This window comes from Ranitomeya variabilis, chromosome 5 (genome assembly GCF_051348905.1).
Source record: "Ranitomeya variabilis isolate aRanVar5 chromosome 5, aRanVar5.hap1, whole genome shotgun sequence".
NCBI lineage: Eukaryota > Metazoa > Chordata > Amphibia > Anura > Dendrobatidae > Ranitomeya > Ranitomeya variabilis.
The window spans coordinates 5,421,626-5,441,348 of NC_135236.1; the positions used below are offsets into that span (position 1 = coordinate 5,421,626).

A 19,723-nucleotide genomic window follows, 5' to 3' on the forward strand; every position below is an offset into this window, starting at 1 on the left:
TGGTGTCTCTCTGTCTCCCTCTGGTGGTCGTCTCTCTCTGTGCTGGTGTCTCTCTGTCTCCCTCTGGTGGTCGGTCTCTCTCTGTGCTGGTGTCTCTCTGTCGCCCTCTGGTGGTCGGTCTCTCTCGGTGCTGGTGTCTCTGTCTCCCTCTGGTGGTCGGTCTCTCTCTGTGCTGGTGTCTCTCTGTCTCCCTCTGGTGGTCGGTGTCTCTCTGTCTCCCTCTGGTGGTCGGTCTCTCTCTGTGATGGTGTCTGTGTCGCCCTCTGGTGGTCGGTGTCTCTCTGTGCTGGTGTCTCTCTGTCGCCCTCTGGTGGTCGGTGTCTCTCTGTGCTGGTGTCTCTCTGTCACCCTCTGGTGGTCGGTCTCTCTCTCTGTGCTGGTGTCTCTCTGTCGCCCTCTGGTGGTCGGTCTCTCTGTGCTGGTGTCTCTCTGTCTCCCTCTGGTGGTCGGTCTCTCTCGGTGCTGGTGTCTCTCTGTCTCCCTCTGGTGGTCGGTCTCTCTCTGTGCTGGTGTCTCTCTGTCTCCCTCTGGTGGTCGTCTCTCTCTGTGCTGGTGTCTCTCTGTCTCCCTCTGGTGGTCGGTCTCTCTCTGTGCTGGTGTCTCTCTGTCTCCCTCTGGTGGTCGTCTCTCTCTGTGCTGGTGTCTCTCTGTCTCCCTCTGGTGGTCGGTCTCTCTCTGTGCTGGTGTCTCTCTGTCTCCCTCTGGTGGTCGGTCTCTCTCTGTGCTGGTGTCTCTCTGTTTCCCTCTGGTGGTCGGTGTCTCTCTGTGCTGGTGTCTCTCTGTCTCCCTCTGGTGGTCGGTCGCCCTCTGGTGGTCGGTCTCTCTCTGTGCTGGTGTCTCTCTGTCTCCCTCTGGTGGTCGGTCTCTCTCTCTGTGCTGGTGTCTCTGTCTCCCTCTGGTGGTCGGTCTCTCTCTCTGTGCTGGTGTCTCTGTCTCCCTCTGGTGGTCGGTCTCTCTCTGTGCTGGTGTCTCTGTCTCCCTCTGGTGGTCGGTCTCTCTCTCTGTGCTGGTGTCTCTCTGTCTCCCTCTGGTGGTCGGTCTGTCTCTGTGCTGGTGTCTCTGTCTCCCTCTGGTGGTCGGTCTCTCTCTGTGCTGGTGTCTCTCTGTCTCCCTCTGGTGGTCGGTCTCTCTCTGTGCTGGTGTCTCCCTGTCGCCCTCTGGTGGTCGGTCTCTCTCTGTGCTGGTGTCTCTGTCTCCCTCTGGTGGTCGGTCTCTCTCTGTGCTGGTGTCTCTCTGTCTCCCTCTGGTGGTCGTCTCTCTCTGTGCTGGTGTCTCTCTGTCTCCCTCTGGTGGTCGTCTCTCTCTGTGCTGGTGTCTCTCTGTCTCCCTCTGGTGGTCGGTCTCTCTCTGTGCTGGTGTCTCTGTCTCCCTCTGGTGGTCGGTCTCTCTCTCTGTGCTGGTGTCTCTGTCGCCCTCTGGTGGTCGGTCTCTCTCTGTCGCCCTCTGGTGGTCGGTCTCTCTCTGTGCCGGTGTCTCTCTGTCTCCCTCTGGTGGTCGGTCTGTCTCTCTGTGCTGGTGTCTCTGTCGCCCTCTGGTGGACGGTCTCTCTCTGTGCTGGTGTCTCTCTGTCGCCCTCTGGTGGTCGGTCTCTCTCTGTGCTGGTGTCTCTCTGTGCTGGTGTCTCTCTGTCTCCCTCTGGTGGTCGGTCTCTCTCTCTGTGCTGGTGTCTCTGTCTCCCTCTGGTGGTCGGTCTCTCTCTCTGTGCTGGTGTCTCTGTCTCCCTCTGGTGGTCGGTCTCTCTCTGTGCTGGTGTCTCTGTCTCCCTCTGGTGGTCGGTCTCTCTCTCTGTGCTGGTGTCTCTCTGTCTCCCTCTGGTGGTCGGTCTGTCTCTGTGCTGGTGTCTCTGTCTCCCTCTGGTGGTCGGTCTCTCTCTGTGCTGGTGTCTCTCTGTCTCCCTCTGGTGGTCGGTCTCTCTCTGTGCTGGTGTCTCCCTGTCGCCCTCTGGTGGTCGGTCTCTCTCTGTGCTGGTGTCTCTGTCTCCCTCTGGTGGTCGGTCTCTCTCTGTGCTGGTGTCTCTCTGTCTCCCTCTGGTGGTCGTCTCTCTCTGTGCTGGTGTCTCTCTGTCTCCCTCTGGTGGTCGTCTCTCTCTGTGCTGGTGTCTCTCTGTCTCCCTCTGGTGGTCGGTCTCTCTCTGTGCTGGTGTCTCTGTCTCCCTCTGGTGGTCGGTCTCTCTCTCTGTGCTGGTGTCTCTGTCGCCCTCTGGTGGTCGGTCTCTCTCTGTCGCCCTCTGGTGGTCGGTCTCTCTCTGTGCCGGTGTCTCTCTGTCTCCCTCTGGTGGTCGGTCTGTCTCTCTGTGCTGGTGTCTCTGTCGCCCTCTGGTGGTCGGTCTCTCTCTCTGTGCTGGTGTCTCTCTGTCTCCCTCTGGTGGTCGGTCTCTCTCTGTGCTGGTGTCTCTCTGTCTCCCTCTGGTGGTCGGTCTCTCTCTGTGCTGGTGTCTCTCTGTCTCCCTCTGGTGGTCGGTCTCTCTCTGTGATGGTGTCTGTGTCTCCCTCTGGTGGTCGGTCTCTCTCTGTGCTGGTGTCTCTGTCGCCCTCTGGTGGTCGGTCTCTCTCTGTGCTGGTGTCTCTGTCTCCCTCTGGTGGTCGGTCTCTCTCTGTGCTGGTGTCTCTGTCTCCCTCTGGTGGTCGGTCTCTCTGTGCTGGTGTCTCTCTGTCTCCCTCTGGTGGTCGGTCTCTCTGTGCTGGTGTCTCCCTGTCTCCCTCTGGTGGTCGGTCTCTCTCTGTGCTAGTGTCTCTCTGTCTCCCTCTGGTGGTCGGTCTCTCTCTGTGCTGGTGTCTCTCTGTCTCCCTCTGGTGGTCGGTCTCTCTCTGTGCTGGTGTCTCTCTGTCTCCCTCTGGTGGTCGGTCTCTCTCTGTGCTGGTGTCTCTCTGTCTCCCTCTGGTGGTCGGTCTCTCTCTGTGATGGTGTCTGTGTCTCCCTCTGGTGGTCGGTCTCTCTCTGTGCTGGTGTCTCTGTCGCCCTCTGGTGGTCGGTCTCTCTCTGTGCTGGTGTCTCTGTCTCCCTCTGGTGGTCGGTCTCTCTCTGTGCTGGTGTCTCTGTCTCCCTCTGGTGGTCGGTCTCTCTGTGCTGGTGTCTCTCTGTCTCCCTCTGGTGGTCGGTCTCTCTGTGCTGGTGTCTCCCTGTCTCCCTCTGGTGGTCGGTCTCTCTCTGTGCTGGTGTCTCTCTGTCTCCCTCTGGTGGTCGGTCTCTCTCTGTGCTGGTGTCTCTCTGTCTCCCTCTGGTGGTCGGTCTCTCTCGGTGCTGGTGTCTCTGTCTCCCTCTGGTGGTCGGTCTCTCTGTGCTGGTGTCTCTCTGTCTCCCTCTGGTGGTCGGTCTCTCTGTGCTGGTGTCTCCCTGTCTCCCTCTGGTGGTCGGTCTCTCTCTGTGCTGGTGTCTCTCTGTCTCCCTCTGGTGGTCGGTCTCTCTCTGTGCTGGTGTCTCTCTGTCGCCCTCTGGTGGTCGGTCTCTCTCTGTGCTGGTGTCTCTCTGTCTCCCTCTGGTGGTCGGTCTCTCTCGGTGCTGGTGTCTCTGTCTCCCTCTGGTGGTCGGTCTCTCTCTGTGCTGGTGTCTCTCTGTCTCCCTCTGGTGGTCGGTCTCTCTCTGTGCTGGTGTCTCTCTGTCGCCCTCTGGTGGTCGGTCTCTCTCTGTGCTGGTGTCTCTCTGTCTCCCTCTGGTGGTCGGTCTCTCTGTGCTGGTGTCTCTCTGTCGCCCTCTGGTGGTCGGTCTCTCTCTGTGCTGGTGTCTCTCTGTCTCCCTCTGGTGGTCGGTCTCTCTCTGTGCTGGTGTCTCTCTGTCTCCCTCTGGTGGTCGGTGTCTCTCTGTCTCCCTCTGGTGGTCGGTCTCTCTCTGTGATGGTGTCTGTGTCGCCCTCTGGTGGTCGGTCTCTCTCTGTGCTGGTGTCTCTCTGTCTCCCTCTGGTGGTCGGTGTCTCTCTGTGCTGGTGTCTCTCTGTCTCCCTCTGGTGGTCGTCTCTCTCTGTGCTGGTGTCTCTCTGTCTCCCTCTGGTGGTCGGTCTCTCTCTGTGCTGGTGTCTCTCTGTCTCCCTCTGGTGGTCGTCTCTCTCTGTGCTGGTGTCTCTCTGTCTCCCTCTGGTGGTCGGTCTCTCTCTGTGCTGGTGTCTCTCTGTCGCCCTCTGGTGGTCGGTCTCTCTCGGTGCTGGTGTCTCTGTCTCCCTCTGGTGGTCGGTCTCTCTCTGTGCTGGTGTCTCTCTGTCTCCCTCTGGTGGTCGGTGTCTCTCTGTCTCCCTCTGGTGGTCGGTCTCTCTCTGTGATGGTGTCTGTGTCGCCCTCTGGTGGTCGGTGTCTCTCTGTGCTGGTGTCTCTCTGTCGCCCTCTGGTGGTCGGTGTCTCTCTGTGCTGGTGTCTCTCTGTCACCCTCTGGTGGTCGGTCTCTCTCTCTGTGCTGGTGTCTCTCTGTCGCCCTCTGGTGGTCGGTCTCTCTCTGTGCTGGTGTCTCTCTGTCTCCCTCTGGTGGTCGGTCTCTCTCGGTGCTGGTGTCTCTCTGTCTCCCTCTGGTGGTCGGTCTCTCTCTGTGCTGGTGTCTCTCTGTCTCCCTCTGGTGGTCGTCTCTCTCTGTGCTGGTGTCTCTCTGTCTCCCTCTGGTGGTCGGTCTCTCTCTGTGCTGGTGTCTCTCTGTCTCCCTCTGGTGGTCGTCTCTCTCTGTGCTGGTGTCTCTCTGTCTCCCTCTGGTGGTCGGTCTCTCTCTGTGCTGGTGTCTCTCTGTCTCACTCTGGTGGTCGGTCTCTCTCTGTGCTGGTGTCTCTCTGTTTCCCTCTGGTGGTCGGTGTCTCTCTGTGCTGGTGTCTCTCTGTCTCCCTCTGGTGGTCGGTCTCTCTCTGTGCTGGTGTCTCTCTGTCTCCCTCTGGTGGTCGGTCTCTCTCGGTGCTGGTGTCTCTCTGTCTCCCTCTGGTGGTCGGTCTCTCTCAGTGCTGGTGTCTCTCTGTCTCCCTCTGGTGGTCGGTCTCTCTCTGTGCTGGTGTCTCTCTGTCTCCCTCTGGTGGTCGGTCTCTCTCTGTGCTGGTGTCTCTCTGTCGCCCTCTGGTGGTCGGTCTCTCTCTGTGCTGGTGTCTCTCTGTCTCCCTCTGGTGGTCGGTCTCTCTCTGTGCTGGTGTCTCTCTGTCGCCCTCTGGTGGTCGGTCTCTCTCTGTGCTGGTGTCTCTCTGTCGCCCTCTGGTGGTCGGTCTCTCTCTGTGCTGGTGTCTCTCTTTCTCCCTCTGGTGGTCGGTCTCTCTCTGTGCTGGTGTCTCTCTGTCGCCCTCTGGTGGTCGGTCTCTCTCGGTGCTGGTGTCTCTGTCTCCCTCTGGTGGTCGGTCTCTCTGTGCTGGTGTCTCTCTGTCTCCCTCTGGTGGTCGGTCTCTCTCAGTGCTGGTGTCTCTGTCTCCCTCTGGTGGTCGGTCTCTCTCTGTGCTGGTGTCTCTCTGTCTCCCTCTGGTGGTCGGTCTCTCTCGGTGCTGGTGTCTCTGTCTCCCTCTGGTGGTCGGTCTCTCTCGGTGCTGGTGTCTCTGTCTCCCTCTGGTGGTCGGTCTCTCTCGGTGCTGGTGTCTCTCTGTCTCCCTCTGGCGGTCAGTCTCGGTTATGTCGCTGGTGACTTGATTTCCTCTCTCCGGCACTAGGGGGCGCAGTGCACACACTTTATAGCATTAACGCTACACTGCTCCCACGTGACCGGAAGCTGCAGCCTGTTGCGCCCCTTCAGTACCGTTTATACTACAGCTCGGGGGTCGTGGTCTCCGCAGTTCGCACTTCGCGGCCCCTCTTACCGTGCGCCCCGTAGGCTCCCGCCGTCACCGCCAGAGCCCCCGACACTGCCCCGACCCTCCCCCACACGCTCCGCATCGTGACTGCCGACATATTCCTTCTTAGCGGCCACTGCCAAGAGCATGATTTCTAGCCCCGCCCATCCCCTCATTTATTAGTTGATACCACGCCCCTCTCCCTACTCTGCTGTTGCCCCCTCACAGTCTTTGTGTTTGATTGGTTCAGATTTTAATCAATCATTGACGTCATTAGTATAGTGTCCAATGGCAGGTCTCCTGGCGCTTTGCTTTTGGTTTTGGAGCGTGAACAAGCAGCGTGCCGCCATCTTTGTTGTGGGCAGAGATTTTTCAGTGTGCGCTCCGCCATCTTTGTTGTGGGCAGGCAGACATGAATTCCTTATGACCCCGCCCTCGCCGACATCTGGTCCCGTGTCCACCTGCAGACCTCCTGGCAGTGTGAGGCTGGTGGGCGTCCTCTCAGGTTGTCGTACGCTTAGTGATTATGAGTGTAATGTGATCACTGCCCTTCAGTCCGCAGGGGAGGAGCCTCAGGGATAAAAGCTCCTCCCACAATCTCATCCGTTCTAGTGATTGGCTGAGCGTTGTACATATGTGGGGGGTAATTATCACCTATAGATACAGGATGAGAAGGGAGCGCCCTGCTCCTCGGGACTCCTCACCATGGAGACTCTCGCCCTGAGAAGGGTCTCAGCGTACAGGAAAAGTAACCCCGACCCACGCTAGTGGCGGCAGGAATATGTGACGGCAGGCAGCGCTCCGCAGAGAAGAAGCTGTATAGTGTGGAGCGTAACCCTCAGTCCGGCATCACAGATAAGGGGAAGATAAGGGGATCACGTAGCATTACCTCATTATCCAGGGGGAACCGCTCTAAGATACGGCCATCGCCATTTAGGGCTGATATACGGCATATAACGTTGTATATAAGCCCCCGGTCCGACCTGAAAGATTAGAAAAATGAGTTATATTATACTCACGGGGGGGTGGGGGGCGGTCCGGTCCCATGGGTGTCGCAGGTCCGGTCCCACGGGTGTCGCAGGTCCGGTCCCACGGGTGTCGCAGGTCCGGGACCACAGGTGTCGCAGGTCCGGTCCCATGGGTGTCGCAGGTCCGGTCCCACGGGTGTCGCAGGTCCGGTCCCACGGGTGTCGCAGGTCCGGTCCCACGGGTGTCGCAGGTCCGGTCCCACGGGTGTCGCAGGTCCGGTCCCACGGGTGTCTCAGGTCCGGTCCCACGGGTGTCGCAGGTCCGGTCCCACGGGTGTCGCAGGTCCGGTCCCACGGGTGTCGCAGGTCCGGTCCCACGGGTGTCGCAGGTCCGGTCCCACGGGTGTCGCAGGTCCGGTCCCACGGGTGTCGCAGGTCCGGTCCCACGGGTGTCGCAGGTCCGGTCCCACGGGTGTCGCAGGTCCGGTCCCACGGGTGTCGCAGGTCCGGTCCCACGGGTGTCGCAGGTCCGGTCCCACGGGTGTCGCAGGTCCGGTCCCAAGGGTGTTGCAGGTCCGGTCCCACGGGTGTCGCAGGTCCGGTCCCACGGGTGTCGCAGGTCCGGTCCCACGGGTGTCGCAGGTCCGGTCCCACGGGTGTCGCAGGTCCGGTCCCACGGGTGTCGCAGGTCCGGTCCCACGGGTGTCGCAGGTCCGGTCCCACGGGTGTCGCAGGTCCGGTCCCACGGGTGTCGCAGGTCCGGTCCCACGGGTGTCGCAGGTCCGGTCCCACGGGTGTCTCAGGTCCGGTCCCACGGGTGTCTCAGGTCCGGTCCCACGGGTGTCGCAGGTCCGGTCCCACGGGTGTCGCAGGTCCGGTCCCACGGGTGTCGCAGGTCCGGTCCCACGGGTGTCGCAGGTCCGGTCCCACGGGTGTCGCAGGTCCGGTCCCACGGGTGTCGCAGGTCCGGTCCCACGGGTGTCGCAGGTCCGGTCCCACGGGTGTCGCAGGTCCGGTCCCACGGGTGTCGCAGGTCCGGTCCCAAGGGTGTCGCAGGTCCGGTCCCACGGGTGTCGCAGGTCCGGTCCCACGGGTGTCGCAGGTCCGGTCCCACGGGTGTCGCAGGTCCGGTCCCACGGGTGTCGCAGGTCCGGTCCCACGGGTGTCGCAGGTCCGGTCCCACGGGTGTCGCAGGTCCGGTCCCACGGGTGTCGCAGGTCCGGTCCCAAGGGTGTCGCAGGTCCGGTCCCACGGGTGTCGCAGGTCCGGTCCCACGGGTGTCGCAGGTCCGGTCCCAAGGGTGTCGCAGGTCCGTCCCACGGGTGTCGCAGGTCCGGTCCCACGGGTGTCGCAGGTCCGATCCCACGGGTGTCGCAGGTCCGGTCCCACGGGTGTCTCAGGTCCGGTCCCACGGGTGTCGCAGGTCCGGTCCCACGGGTGTCGCAGGTCCGGTCCCACGGGTGTCGCAGGTCCGGTCCCACGGGTGTCGCAGGTCCGGTCCCACGGGTGTCGCAGGTCCGGTCCCACGGGTGTCGCAGGTCCGGTCCCACGGGTGTCGCAGGTCCGGTCCCACGGGTGTCGCAGGTCCGGCACCTCACATCTTCTTGTGATGCTGCCATCCTGTTGCTTCATCGCTCCCCGGCATCGGGCTCCTGCGCAGGTGAACTTATCGGCCCTGTTAAGGGCAGAGGGAAGTACTGCAGAGCGCAGGCAGCGGGAAAGGTCAGAGAGGCCCAGCACCTGCGCACTGCAGTACTCTGCAATAATAGAATGCTGTATGTAAGTCCTGAAGGGCAGTGGCCACATCTTACATGGGCCAAAACTGCTGACAGGTTCCCTTTAATCTATTTGTATAGTTTTTCCCTCTCTGCTTTTGAAGTCAACAAACTGGCTCCATAACACAATGCACAATTAACATATCAGCAAACATCGTTGTTCAGTGGCCATGTCTCACTGTTTTACAAAGGTGACAGAAGATAAACTGTAGGATATATTATTAGAGGTTAATACTTCTGCTACAAGAAGAGTCAACACTTCAGACAACAGTTCATTGTTTTAGGTCTGGAATATGTGATCCAGTGACCCATGTTACAGCCAGGGGCGCTGTATGTGCTCCTCAGGATAAGCATGGAGGCGTATCTGTAATGGTGATAATGAAACAGTGTCCGGCATGATTGTAAATGGCCGGTATGTGTCGCAGAGGGAGTCTGCGCTGTAAGCCTGTAGTATTGTTGTTCTGGGACCTGTAGTCCCACAAGTATTTATATAGTTAAAAGGGAGGCTTGCAGGGTTAGTCGGAGAGCTGGGTGGGACTGGCCAGCCACACACACACCTCCCACCTATGTGGGTGGTTACAGCTACATAATGTGACCAGGGTTTGAGTCACATGTTTAAAGTGTATATACCTGAATGGTCAGAGTGTGAGGTCCTGTGAATGGCCTGTGTGTTGGATTGTCCTGGAGTGGACTGGATTCCTGGAAGCACATAGTGAGGCCATGGACTGATGGCCTGTGTGTTGGATTGTCCTGGAGTGTACTGGATTCCTGGAAGCACATACTGAGGCCATGGACTGATGGCCTGTGTGTTGGATTGTCCTGGAGTGTACTGGATTCCTGGAAGCACATGGTGAGGCCATGGACTGATGGCCTGTGTGTTGGATTGTCCTGGAGTGGACTGGATTCCTGGAAGCACATAGTGAGGCCATGGACTGATGGCCTGTGTGTTGAATTGTCCTGGAGTGGACTGGATTCCTGGAAGCACATAGTGAGGCCATGGACTGATGGCCTGTGTGTTGAATTGTCCTGGAGTGGACTGGATTCCTGGAAGCACATAGTGAGGCCATGGACTGATGGCCTGTGTGTTGAATTGTCCTGGAGTGGACTGGATTCCTGGAAGCACATGGTGAGGCCATGGACTGATGGCCTGTGTGTTGGATTGTCCTGGATTGGACTGGATTCCTGGAAGCACATGGTGAGGCCATGCACTGATGGCCTGTGTGTTGGATTGTCCTGGATTGGACTGGATTCCTGGAAGCACATGGTGAGGCCATGGACTGATGGCCTGTGTGTTGGATTGTCCTGGAGTGTACTGGATTCCTGGAAGCACATGGTGAGGCCATGGACTGATGGCCTGTGTGTTGGATTGTCCTGGAGTGTACTGGATTCCTGGAAGCACATGGTGAGGCCATGGACTGATGGCCTGTGGTTGGATTGTCCTGAAGTGGACTGGATTCCTGGAAGCACATGGTGAGGCCATGGACTGATGGCCTGTGGTTGGATTGTCCTGAAGTGGACTGGATTCCTGGAAGCACATGGTGAGGCCATGAACTGATGGCCTGTGTGTTGGATTGTCCTGGAGTGTACTGGATTCCTGGAAGCACATGGTGAGGCCATGGACTGATGGCCTGTGTGTTGGATTGTCCTGGAGTGGACTGGATTCCTGGAAGCACATAGTGAGGCCATGGACTGATGGCCTGTGTTGGATTGTCCTGGAGTGTACTGGATTCCTGGAAGCACATGGTGAGGCCATGAACTGATGGCCTGTGTGTTGGATTGTCCTGGAGTGTACTGGATTCCTGGAAGCACATACTGAGGCCATGGACTGATGGCCTGTGTGTTGGATTGTCCTGGAGTGGACTGGATTCCTGGAAGCACATAGTGAGGCCATGGACTGATGGCCTGTGTGTTGGATTGTCTTGGAGTGTACTGGATTCCTGGAAGCACATAGTGAGGCCATGGACTGATGGCCTGTGTGTTGGATTGTCTTGGAGTGTACTGGATTCCTGGAAGCACATGGTGAGGTCATGGACTGATGGCCTGTGTGTTGGATTGTCCTGGAGTGGACTGCATTCCTGGAAGCACATACTGAGGCCATGGACTGATGGCCTGTGTGTTGGATTGTCCTGAAGTGGACTGGATTCCTGGAAGCACATGGTGAGGCCATGGACTGATGGCCTGTGTGTTGGATTGTCCTGGAGTGGACTGCATTCCTGGAAGCACATGGTGAGGCCATGGACTGAAGGCCTGTGGTTGGATTGTCCTGAAGTGGACTGGATTCCTGGAAGCACATACTGAGGCCATGGACTGATGGCCTGTGTGTTGGATTCTCCTGGAGTGTACTGGATTTCTGGAAGCACCAGGGTCGGCGTTAGGGGCAGGCAGACCAGGCAGCTGCCTAGGGCTCCCGCTCCCGCAGGGGCCCCCAGCTAGTGGCACATCACGCAGTTGCTATGGGGCCCCTGTGAGGCCGGGAGACCACCTGCCGCCAGCGCCGACTCCCCTGCCGCATTGAACTATACCAGTGTCTGCCGGTACAGCTGAAAGCAATGATTGTGGAGAGAGCGTCAGCTGATGCTCCCTCTCCCATCATTCCCCGCTCTGCCTCTGACACTGCGGGTGTGCGATGACGTTCGTGCACTCACTGTGTGCCAGGCAATACAGCCGCTGAGATAGGAGCAGGGAGCAGCGCGGGCATGAGGAGAGATGAGGAGTGTGTTTTTTTTATCACTATAACAGTGAGTACTGGACTGTGGGGCCATTCTCAGGGGGAGATGTGAGCTGTGTTATATACTGTGCGGGCTGTGTTATATACTGTGTTGGCTGTGTTCTATACTGTGCGGGCTGTGTTATATACTGTGCGGGCTGTGTTATATACTGTGCGGGCTGTGTTATATACTGTGTTGGCTGTGTTCTATACTGTGCGGGCTGTGTTATATACTATGCGGTGTGTGCTATATACTGTGTGGGCTGTGCTATGTACTGTGTGGGCTGGGCTATATACTGTGAGGCCTGTGTTATATACTATGTGGGCTGTGCTATATACTATGGGGGTATATTATAGTCTATGGGGAGGCTGTGTTATATACTATAGGAGGTATATTATATTCTATGGGGGAGGCTGTGTTCAGTGTCGGACTGGGGTGACAAATGCCCACCAATAACATTGACTTTGGGGGGGCCCACTCTTCACCTGCATGCAAATATTATACTACCTTTGTTCACAAATTTACCTATATCGCTATATAATAATAAACTGGGTAGCGTTGTTAATGAATGATGAGATGCTGCTTTTTTCTGTACAGAGTGAATCATGTGAATAATGCCAAGTACTGCCCATACAGTGGGGATGAGGGCCAAGATCTACACAGGGGCCCACCGTGGGATTCCCGTTACCCTGTGGGCCAGTCCGAGCCTGGCTGTGTTACAGTATATACTATTGGGGGGTATGTTATATTCTATGGGGAGGCTGTGTTGTATACCATGTGGCTGTGTTATATACTATGTGGCTGTGTTATATACTATGGGGGGTACATTATACATTATATTCTATGGGGGAGGCTGTGTTATATACTATGTGGGGTACATTATAATATATGGGGGAGACTGTGTTGTATACTATGTGGCTGTGTTATATATTATGGGGGGTACATTATACATTATATTCTATGGTGGAGGCTGTGTTATATACTATGGGGGGTACATTATATTCTATGGGAGAGGCTGTGTTGTATGCTATGTGGCTGTGTTATATACTATGGGGGATACATTATACATTATATTCTATGGGGGAGGCTGTGTTATATACTATGGGGTTACATTATATACTATAGGGAGGTGGTCTGTGTTATATGCTATGGGGGCCTACATTATATTCTATGGGGGCTGTATTAGATTTTATGAGGGAGGATTGCATCATACTCTTTGATGGGGATATATTATATTCTATGGGGGGCTGTATTATATTTATACTCTATGAGGGGTGATTGCATCAAAATCTATGAGGGGGCTACATTATACTATGGGGGGCTGCATTATATTCTATGGGGGTTACATTATACTCTGTGGGGTGGCTGCATTATGCTCTATGGGGTGGCTGCATTATGCTATGTGTGGGCTGCATTATACTGTATCGAGGACTATGTGGAATGCATTATACTATATGAAGAACTATGGGGTGCATTATACTATGGGAAGTGAATTGTACTACATGGATGTCTATGGCGGTGCATTATACTATATGGAGCACTATGAGGAGTGTATTATACAATGTGTAGGACTGAGCAGTGTATTTTAATATATGGAGGACTGTGAGGAGTGTATTATACTACGTGGAGGATTGAGCAGTGTATTTTAATATATGGAGGACTATGGGAAGTGTATAATACTATTTGGAGGACTATGAGGAGTGTATTATACTATATGGAGGACTATGGGGCATATTATATTATATGGAGGACTATGTGGTGTGCATTTTACAATATGGAGGACTGTGGTGCACTGTCACGGATCCCAGGGAGGATAACTTTATCATCTCCACCGTTCACACCAATTGGTCATGAACCGGGGTTGTTTGGTTGCCCCTGGTTCCTTTCTGAAGGGGATTTATCTATATCCCACTTCCGAGTTTAGAACTTGCAGCTCTCTTGTACCCCCTTACCCTCAGGTCAAACAGGGTACTGCACCTAGGATAATTAGTCACCAGAAAGGCTGCCTCACTTTGTACTGGCTAACGGGCACGCTGCAGCGAGGGCGATATAACTACTCCCATTCAGGCAGGAACAATAATTATCTACGCCGTCCGTCGCTACAAAGTCTCTCAAACGCACAGGACAAATCCACTGCCACCAGCTCAGATTTCTTAATATGGGTCCGGAGCCAACCCAAATTAGTAGCGTAATTCACTTCGGAGGACGTGACCATACGTTATAGAGCAAGGAGAGACAAAACTAGTAATTTTATACTTTACTCCAAAAAGTTAGGCAGTGTTTACAGAAGTATAAAAAGGATATTATAAAAGTAGACAAGTATCGAATGTACAGTACAATTAAAAATAAAATGAGATTAAAGTTGAGAAACACTTACAGTTCTGTCACGGTTCACGCGGAGGATAACCTTACCATCCCCACCACTCACACCAATTTGTCATAAACCGGGGTTGTTTGGTTGCCCCTGGTTCTTTCTGAAGGGGATTTTGTCATGGTTCCCAATGGCAAGGGAACGTCAGAGAACATAAATAACAGAACAGCTCTTGGGTGATGGAATCTCGAGCTGACCGTGAGCTAAACCTACCACACAACTAATAGTGGCCGGGGGGCGTGCCTACGTTTTATCCCTAGACGCCTAGCACCAGCCGGAGGACTAACTAACCCTAATAGAGGAAAAGACAGACCTGGCTTACCTCTAGGGAAATTCCCCCAAAAAGGAGACAGAAGCCCCCCACATATATTGACGGTGAGTTCAGAGGAAAAGACATACGCAGTATGAAGGTAGGTTCAGCAAAGCGAGGTCCGCTTACTAGATAGCAAGAAGATACAATAGGGAACTTCACGGTCAGCTGAAAACCCTATTAAAATACCATCCCGAAATTACTTTAAGACTCATGTGTCAACTCATGACACCGGAGTGGCAATTTCGGCCCACAAGAGCTTCCAGCTACAGAAAAATAACATAACTGTGAACTGGAACAAAAATGCAAAACAAACTTAGGACTAAGAGTCCAACTTAGCTGATAGTAGTCTAGAAGCAGGAACATGCAACAGAAAGGCTCTGGTTACATTGATGGCCGGCACTAGAATAACTGAGCAGCAAGGCTAAATAGGATACACCCATATCCTGATGGAAACAGGTGAACAGAGAAAGTGAAGCACACAAGTCCAGTACCACCAGTGACCACCGGGGGAGCCCAAAAACCAAATTCACAACAGTACCCCCCCCTCAAGGAGGGGGCACCGAACCCTCACAAGAACCACCAGGGCGATCAGGATGAGCCCTATGAAAGGCACGGACCAAATCAGAGGCATGAACATCAGAGGCTGTCACCCAAGAATTATCCTCTTGACCGTAGCCCTTCCACTTGACCAGATACTGAAGTTTCCGTCTGGAAACACGGGAGTCCAAGATCTTCTCCACAACGTACTCCAATTCACCCTCAACCAACACCGGAGCGGGAGGCTCAACGGAAGGCACAACCGGTACCTCATACCTGCGCAATAATGACCGATGGAAGACATTATGGATAGAAAAAGATGCTGGGAGGTCCAATCGAAAGGACGCGGGGTTAAGAATCTCCAAAATCTTATACGGGCCGATGAACCGAGGCTTAAACTTAGGAGAAGAAACCCTCATAGGGACAAAACGAGAAGACAACCACACCAAGTCCCCAACACGAAGACGAGGACCAACACGACGACGGCGGTTAGCAAAATGCCGAGTCTTCTCCTGGGACAACTCCAAATTGTCCACCACCTGTCCCCAAATCCGATGCAACCTATCCACCACAGTATCCACTCCAGGACAATCCGAAGACTCCACCTGACCGGAAGAAAACCGAGGATGAAACCCCGAATTGCAAAAGAAAGGAGAAACCAAAGTGGCAGAACTAGCCCGATTATTGAGGGCAAACTCCGCCAACGGCAAAAAGGCAACCCAGTCATCCTGATCCGCAGACACAAAACACCTCAAATAAGTCTCCAAGGTCTGATTAGTTCGCTTAGTCTGGCCATTAGTCTGAGGATGGAACGCAGACGAAAAAGACAAATCAATGCCCATCCTAGCACAGAACCAGGGCCGGACTGGCCATAGGGCACTTCTGGCAAATGCCAGAAGGGCCGGTGCCAGTGGTGGGCCGCTCAATCCGCCGCCCCCGCCGTCGCATTCAACTATACCGGCGTATAGACGCCGGTACAGTTGAATGCAATGATGGAGGAGAGAGCGTCTACAGACGCTCCTCTCCCATCATTCCCCGCTCTGCCTCTGACACTGCGGGTGCGCGATGATGTCATATCATCGCGCACCTGCTGTGTCCCGGGCAGACTGCAGCTGCTGAGACAGGAGCAGGAACCAGGAAGCAACGCTGGGCACGAGGAGAGGTGAGGAGAGTTTTTTTTTTTTCTGGACTGTGGGGCCATTCTCGGAGGAGGTGAGGGGAGGAAGAGAAGAGATGTGGGCTGTATATAGTTCTCTGTGGGCTGTGCTCTGTGCTGTATACTGCTGTGGGCTGTATATAGTTCTCTGTGGCTGTGCTCTGTGCTGTATACTGCTGTGGGCTGTATATAGTTCTCTGTGGGCTGTGCTCTGTGCTGTATACTGCTGTGGGCTGTATATAGTTCTCTGTGGGCTGTGCTCTGTGCTGTATACTGCTGTGGGCTGTATATAGTTCTCTGTGGGCTGTGCTCTGTGCTGTATACTGCTGTGGGCTGTATATAGTTCTCTGTGGGCTGTGCTCTGTGCTGTATGCTACTGTGGGCTGTATATAGTTCTCTGTGGGCTGTGCTCTGTGCTGTATATAGTTCTCTGTGGGCTGTATATAGTACTCTGTGGGCTGTGCTCTGTGCTGTATACTACTGTGGGCTGTATATAGTTCTCTGTGGGCTGTGCTGTATATAGTACTCTGTGGGCTGTGCTGTGTATAGTTCTCTGTGGGCTGTGCTGTATATAGTACTCTGTGGGCTGTGCTGTGTATAGTACTCTGTGGGCTGTGCTGTATATAGTACTCTGTGGGCTGTGCTGTATATAGTACTCTGTGGGCTGTGCTGTATATAGTACTCTGTGGGCTGTGCTGTATATAGTACTCTGTGGGCTGTGCTGTATATAGTACTCTCTGGGCTGTGCTGTATATATTACTCTGTGGGCAGTGCTGTATATATTACTCTGTGGGCTGTGCTGTATATAGTACTCTCTGGGCTGTGCTGTATATAGTACTCTCTGGGCTGTGCTGTATATAGTACTCTCTGGGCTGTGCTTTATATAGTACTCTGGGCTGTGCTGTATATAGTACTCTGGGCTGTGCTTTATATAGTTCTCTGTGGGCTGTGCTGTATATAGTTCTCTGTGGGCTGTGCTGTATATAGTTCTCTGTGGGCTGTGCTGTATATATTACTTTGTGGGCTGTGCTGTATATATTACTTTGTGGGCTGTGCTGTATATATTACTCTGTGGGCTGTGCTGTATACTACTGTGTGGACTGTGCTGTATACTTCTACGTGGGCTGTGCTGTATACTACTGTGTGGTCTGTGCTGTATACTACTGTGTGGTCTGTGCTGAATACTGCTGTGTGGGCTGTGTTATCTACTACGCGAGCTGTGCTATAGTATGCAGGCTGTGCTGTATACTATGCGGTTTGTGCTATATAATATGCGGGCTTTGCTATATACTATGGGGAGTATATTATATTCTATGGGGGAGGCCATGTTATGTACTATGTGGCTGTGTTATATACTATTGTGGGGGTATATTATATTCTATGGGGGAGGCTGCGTTATATACTATGGGGGGCTGCATTATATATTATGGGGAGGTGGGCTGTATTATATTATATGGGGGTTACATACTCTGGGGTGGCTGCATTATACTCTGTGGGGTGGCTGCATTATACTCTGGGGTGGCTGCATTATACTCTGGGGTGGCTGCATTATACTCTGGGGTGGCTGCATTATACTATATGTGGGCTGCATTATACTGTATCGAGGACTATGGGGAATACGTTATACTATATGAAGAACTATGGGGTGCATTATACTATGGGAAGTGAATTGTACTACATGGATGACTGTGGCGGTGCATTATACTATATGGAGCACTATGAGGATTGTATTATGCTATATGGAGGACTATGAGGATTGTATTATGCTATATGGAGGACTATGAGGAGTGTATTATACTATGTGGAGGACTGAGCAGTGTATTTTAATATATGGAGGACTATAGGGAGTGTATTATACTATATGGAGGACTATGGAGCACATTATAATATATGGAGGACTATGGGGTGTATTTTACTAAACAAGTAAAATGCTGCATATTCGGATTGTTTTTGCTGGAACAAAAAGCCTTGTTGTCAGCAGCACATTGCCAGTGTAAACTGTAGATGTGCTGCTGAAAACATGATACTGTATGGTGATCTATTAGTGATCGTTCTGTCTCATCATTATTCCTCAGCTGGTGGAAAGAGGCCGGGAAACAAGCGTTGAACAACTTCAGTATTGTCGATCAAACTCGTTTAGCGGCCTGAACTCAGCGCACGTAAATACAACAGAAAGGCTTCTGTGTGATGTGCAATATGTTAGCATTTGGGGACCCATTTTAAACTTTGCCTAGGGCCCCACTTTGCCTAAAACCGGCCCTGCCTACAAGTGTACAAAGATATTATACAGTCACCATGTGACAAGTGGGCCTGTGTAACTTCAAATGCCAGGGCTGAATTTTAGTCCCAGCCCGGCCCTGCACAGAACGCCCGCCAAAATCTAGACACGAACTGGGTCCCCCTGTCAGAAACGATATTCTCCGGAATACCATGCAAGCGAACCACATTTTGAAAAAACAGAGGAACCAACTCGGATGAGGAAGGCAACTTAGGCAAGGGCACCAAATGGACCATCTTAGAAAAACGGTCACACACCACCCAGATGACAGACATTTTCTGAGAAACCGGGAGATCAGAAATAAAATCCATAGAGATGTGAGTCCAAGGCCTCTTCGGAATAGGCAAAGATAACAACAATCCGCTGGCCCGAGAACAACAAGGTTTGGCCCGAGCACAAACATCACAAGACTGCACAAAAACTCGTACATCTCGAGACAGGGAAGGCCACCAGAAGGACCTAGCCACCAAATCCCTGGTACCAAAGATCCCGGGATGACCTGCCAACACAGAAGAATGAACCTCCGAGATGACTCTACTGGTCCAATCATCAGGAACAAACAGTCTACCAGGCGGGCAACGATCAGGTCTATCCGCCTGAAACTCCTGCAAAGCCCGTCGCAGGTCTGGGGAAACAGCAGATAATATCACCCCATCCTTAAGGATACCTGTAGGTTCAGAATCACCAGGGGAATCAGGCTCAAAACTCCTAGAAAGGGCATCCGCCTTCACATTTTTAGAACCTGGTAAGTATGAGACCACAAAATTAAACCGAGAGAAAAACAACGACCAGCGCGCCTGTCTAGGATTCAGGCGCCTGGCAGACTCAAGATAAATCAAATTCTTGTGATCGGTCAATACCACCACCTGATGTCTAGCCCCCTCAAGCCAATGACGCCACTCCTCAAAAGCCCACTTCATAGCCAAAAGCTCCCGATTACCAATATCATAATTTCGCTCGGCGGGCGAAAATTTTCGAGAAAAGAACGCACAAGGTCTCATCACGGAGCAGTCGGAACTTTTCTGCGACAAGACCGCCCCAGCTCCGATCTCGGAAGCATCGACCTCAACCTGAAAAGGAAGAGTAACATCAGTCTGACGCAACACAGGGGCGGAAGAAAAGCGGCGCTTAAGCTCCCGAAAGGCCTCCACAGCAGCAGGGGACCAATCAGCAACATCAGCACCCTTTTTGGTCAAATCAGTCAAAGGTTTAGCAACATCCGAAAAACCAGTTATAAATCGACGATAAAAATTAGCAAAGCCCAAAAATTTCTGAAGGCTCTTAAGAGAAGAAGGTTGCGTCCAATCACAAATAGCCCGAACCTTGACAGGATCCATCTCAATGGAAGAGGGGGAAAAAATGTACCCCAAAAAAGAAATCTTTTGAACCCCAAAAATACACTTAGAACCCTTCACACACAAGGAATTAGCCCGCAAAACCTGAAAAACCCTCCTGACCTGTTGGACATGAGAATCCCAGTCATCCGAAAAAATCAAAATGTCATCCAGATACACGATCATAAATTTATCCAAATATTCACGGAAAATGTCATGCATAAAGGACTGAAAGACTGAAGGGGCATTTGAAAGACCAAAAGGCATTACTAAATACTCAAAATGGCCCTCGGGCGTATTAAATGCGGTTTTCCACTCATCCCCCTGCTTAATTCGCACCAAATTATACGCCCCACGGAGATCAATCTTAGAGAACCACTTAGCCCCCTTTATTCGAGCAAACAAATCAGTCAGCAGTGGCAGAGGATACTGATATTTGACTGTAATTTTATTCAAGAGTCGATAATCAATACACGGCCTCAAAGAGCCATCTTTTTTAGATACAAAGAAAAAACCGGCTCCTAAGGGAGATGAAGAAGGACGAATATGTCCCTTTTCCAGGGACTCCTTAAT

The 19,723-nt window shown here is 53.4% G+C and overlaps 2 protein-coding genes across 2 annotated transcripts in view; both read right to left on the bottom strand.

Moving 5' to 3' along the window:
* The window catches only part of TMEM256 (transmembrane protein 256), a 58,702-nt gene extending 52,841 nt beyond the window's left edge, over nucleotides 1-5,861 (bottom strand). Inside the window, exon 1 of the mRNA XM_077261512.1 lies at nucleotides 5,738-5,861. Coding sequence (XP_077117627.1) covers nucleotides 5,738-5,828 — 91 coding nt within the window. The 5' untranslated portion in view covers nucleotides 5,829-5,861. The remainder of the gene's footprint in view (nucleotides 1-5,737) is intronic.
* The window catches only part of FGF11 (fibroblast growth factor 11), a 1,303,510-nt gene that overhangs the window by 317,779 nt on the left and 966,008 nt on the right, over nucleotides 1-19,723 (bottom strand). The window lies entirely within an intron of this gene.